Consider the following 4,374-nt stretch of genomic DNA (forward strand, 5'->3'; position numbering starts at 1 on the left):
ATAATTCTTTAAAATTAAAATTAAGAATTTCCAAAATTACTTTTTACATTTACGTTGTTGAAAACCTTTTTTATTGATTAATGCCACTGCTTATTACATATCGATCAGATTTTGTGAAGTCTAAAGTTTTACAGTGCTATCGACTTTAAACAATCCCAATCAGTGGATAAAATCTATATCGTGGACGAAAGTCTTTTCAAAATCGAGATCTTATCCTCATCAATTATTAAACTATCAGGAAGTTGTTCGATCAATATGGCATGGAACACCCACTGAAACGGAAAGCGATCAATGTTTAATCGAAATAATGCGTAGCAGTTTAAAGGAGGAATGTGAAATTCCCGTTGCTTGTGTCGCAACATTGATAAAGGAAGATGATACTACCGGATATCCTCTTACACATAGATTGCTCATCGTTCAAGTTGCTAAAGTAGTAAGAGGCTAAGAAATTTAATTATTACATCGTATACTTACATTACATATACATTACATATATATTACGCTCACGAGAAAAAAAGAGAAGAAATCTTTTTCGGGCATTTTTACGTTTACCTTCAAGTTTGATTAACAAAAAGAAATTGATTTTTTTTAGCTGGGATGCGAAGAGGTCATCGACAAAACGGCTTCGCTCTCCTCTTTGGTATCCACGTATTGTACCAGGATCTTTCAGAATCTCATTAATCTTGAAGCATGGAACTTCCCAAACGTTACGCGAGATCTCATGTTGGAGCAAGGTAATCGTGCGAGCGATAAAAATATTTATATTTTATATATTAATTTTTTAATTGCAGCTCATGTTTTGTACATAAACTGATTATGCGTACTCTGGCGAAAATAAAAATTGGAGTAAATCGAAGGAAAAAGTGATAAAAGCGTAGACAGAGCTTCTAGGAGGCAAAAATTGAGACAACAGAACATAAAAAAAGGTGTATGCTTCTTGTTATCTCAATTTTCGTCTCCTTCGTTTAAAAATTTCTTTAAATTATTCTGTGACTTTCCTTTTTACACTTCAATGTTTATTTTTTATTTACACTTTAATTTTTATTTTTGTCAGGATGCAACATGCTTGCATATATGTATACGAATTTTCCATTGACAATGAAGCATATATATACATATATATTCGTATTTCGTAATGAAAGGATTAAATAAAAAGAAAGTATATACATATATAAACAAATATGAAAAATATACTTTTTATTATTTTTTTTAGTTGTTCTATGCGGCATGGAAGGTTACTACGAATTCGTCGATAAACATTATGAAGATATAATACTGAGTTGGTCTCATTGGAGTGGCTGCTTTGGTGTAATCGAGTAATTGTCTATGCATTAGAAAACATATTTTTTTATAGAGATACATATTTTAATTATGCAATTACAATATTTCATCACAATTTCATCGCAATTATTACAGTTAATATAGAACGTATAATTGCAATAATATATAAATATTTCAGCCAATTAGAATGTGCATTATACGTGTATTTAATGTATTCGTGTTAAAGATTTTACAAGTATTTAATATTTTGTAAAAAAAATATCGCAAATGAAATATCGAAATGTTATGTTAAATGTTTCAGACTTTCTAACGAACACCAAATCACTCGGCGATCATCGTCGATAATCGACTTTGGATGTGATAATCATACGACAAGTCTTGCTGCCGCGAGTCTTGCCGTATTTATTCGAGAAAATATAGAAAATGCTCTTAGTCAGCCTTAAATTTCTGTTATTTATATGGAGCACTTTTATATCTGATGTTTCTTTTTATTGTTTTGCAAATCTGATTTTTTGTTGAAGTTCTTTACAATTACATACCTTCATAATTTTTTACAAGAAAAAATATCTTCTGTTTTATATACATAAAGTCTTATCTTATATTCCTGACAAGAAATATAATTAAGAAGAATAAGTATAACAAATGTATTCGGTAAAAAATAGTGTATCATTCGAAAAATTGTGTTACTTCTGTGGAGCTGAAATATATTTATGTATGTATATATGCAGCAGATATAATGTATATTTTATAAAAGAACTTATTTTATTAGAAAGGTATAGTAACTTTTAGAATTTTAATAGTCGGTATTGAAAAAAACTAATTTGTTCTTAAATAATAAATAATATTTATTAAGATTGAAAAAAAATACAATGGCACATGGAAGAGAAAGATCAGAATAAATAGTTAAAATAAGAGAGTCTGTTTTTCTAATGATATTGACATGAAAACTTGTTTTGTGTGACACTTCCGTTTCTTCTTCTTTCACAAATTAAAAAAATTAATTAACGATGCGAATTAATTGTCTCACCAATCCACTAATGAATTCTATCTTATTGTTATTGTATCTTGATGATCTGAGAAAGGCAGTGTCTAATTATTTGACAAAAATTCATCTTATAAAAACATTTCATAAACTATCTTATAATAATATAAATCAATTTATCGATAGCTTTTCACTTCGTTAATTTTCTATTTCTACTCCATTTTGTTCAAGTTTAGACTATTAAATTAATAATTTCTTAATTAATGTTACATGATATTTAATTAATAGTGTATAAAAAACATTTTTTGCTAATTTCTGATTAATAATTGCACTTAGAACATTTAACAGTTTAGTTATTCGAAAGCAAAATTCTTTAAAATTACGGAAGTATTTCGTTATAAACAAAATAATGATAGTTATATAATAAATAAGATCTAATGTAAAAATGTCCTAGCTTATGTTTATTTTACGCAGATTAAGGGATATTTTTTATGAAATATCCGGTCATGTAAATCGAAATATATCGTGCTTTGGTGCAAACTATGACGAGAATACCTTTATAACGCCGCTTATATAGATTTATAATTAACGAAAAGATATTTCCGTTAGATAAATGACTGAATAAGAAAAATTGACTTTAATCTGACGTTATTCAGCGAATCACGAAAAAAATAGTTTCGCTAAAGTTCCTAAAAATTTAGTTAAATCTGAAAATAATTTTATGTATTCGATTATAAAAATAATTATACACTGAAAGAGCAATTCTGTTGTAAAATCTAAAAATTTAGATATAGATCTGAAAAATAATTTTGCTGGATCATCAAAACGATTAGATAGGATTAGGTAAAACTGGTTGCTAAAATATCAATATTTTGCAGCATCATATGCTTAAGATTCCTGCAAAATTATTTTCAGATTTGTATCTAGTCAAATTTTTAAATTCTTCAGCAAAATTGCTTTTTCAGTATAAAATATTTAAACTAATTACAACATCAAAATTTTTTGCATTGCTCATCATACTTGTATTGTCTACATAAACATAGTATGATAAGCATTACGTTTAATCGTAAAACAAATTATTTTCACATTTGTAATCTATCTAAATTTTTAGATATTTCAGCAAAATCATTCTCTCCGTGTAAAGATATTTATTATTGGCGAAAACGATATAAACCGCTGCAACTTGCAACCGATTCTAACAACGTGTCGTGAGTCGACGAGTTTGTAAATGTTTATACGAGCGGTAGCGGTTGCTGCGGTCGTCATGCTGTTCTCTAGCCACGATCGCTTTCGCTGACAGGCCTCTGCAATCGTGTATTTACATTCAATCTTGCTCTCATGCTCGTCGGTAATTGTATGGCTTTCCATAAGGACCTATTCTTTTGCTCATCTTCTCGATCTTCAGTTGCTGGAAATAGCTATACACTACTAGCCACATGTACGTGTATATTGCTGCAAAAGATTAAAACACTTTCATAAGTTGCCTTAATTACACAAACGTCTTTCAATGTCTATCAATTTCTTTGATAAAAATCTTAGTTAATTTTAGATTGTCAACAGTATTATGATTACAGACTTCTATGATTAAACTTCCATCAGACTTCTATAGTCAGGCTGGCCATAGAAGTCAGTTTATCTTCTAACTGAAGATCTTGTATTCTTTATAGATAATTCTGTGGTTGTGACTTCTTTAAGATTTTCAACTTCCTCGATTCATAATGATGAACAAGAAAGAAATTGCTTTCTTTAAAATATTTTTTTTCTGAATAACAAGAATTTTATTGAAGATTCGTGATGGTATTTCAAACGCAACTGACGTTAAATACTCACCGACGGCAACTGGGCCGAATACGAGCCAAAGAACGCCATTAAGAACTTCGCCGTTTACTAAGAACATAATTGCAGTGTAAAGGACACTCACAAGAAAGGCAACGGCTAGCATAAGGCCCAGAACCACCCATGGAAGCATCATAAATGTATTTTTCTGCGAATCCAAACCGATCATCATTAAAATTATTTATATAAAATAATATCAGATAATAATTAAATTAAGAACAATATGCATAATATGTTTTTCGATTTTGTATATATTATATATTATATGTATATAT

General features: G+C 28.9%; 2 protein-coding genes across 2 annotated transcripts in view; one reads left to right on the forward strand and one right to left on the reverse strand.

Moving 5' to 3' along the window:
* Positions 1 to 1,751, forward strand: part of LOC108693442 (UPF0764 protein C16orf89 homolog) — a 3,738-nt gene extending 1,987 nt beyond the window's left edge. The window contains exons 4-7 of the mRNA XM_018202386.1: positions 135 to 433; positions 593 to 734; positions 1,214 to 1,316; positions 1,583 to 1,751. Of these exons, the coding sequence (XP_018057875.1) occupies positions 135 to 433; positions 593 to 734; positions 1,214 to 1,316; positions 1,583 to 1,724 (686 nt within the window). The 3' untranslated portion in view covers positions 1,725 to 1,751. The remainder of the gene's footprint in view (positions 1 to 134; positions 434 to 592; positions 735 to 1,213; positions 1,317 to 1,582) is intronic.
* A 1,649-nt stretch (positions 1,752 to 3,400) lies between these two features.
* The window catches only part of LOC108693338, a 7,721-nt gene continuing 6,747 nt past the window's right edge, over positions 3,401 to 4,374 (reverse strand). Inside the window, exons 4-5 of the mRNA XM_018202231.1 lie at positions 4,094 to 4,247; positions 3,401 to 3,715 (exon numbers count right to left, since the gene is read on the reverse strand). Coding sequence (XP_018057720.1) covers positions 3,600 to 3,715; positions 4,094 to 4,247 — 270 coding nt within the window. The 3' untranslated portion in view covers positions 3,401 to 3,599. The remainder of the gene's footprint in view (positions 3,716 to 4,093; positions 4,248 to 4,374) is intronic.

The sequence above is a fragment of the Atta colombica genome, unplaced genomic scaffold, assembly GCF_001594045.1.
Source record: "Atta colombica isolate Treedump-2 unplaced genomic scaffold, Acol1.0 scaffold9, whole genome shotgun sequence".
NCBI lineage: Eukaryota > Metazoa > Arthropoda > Insecta > Hymenoptera > Formicidae > Atta > Atta colombica.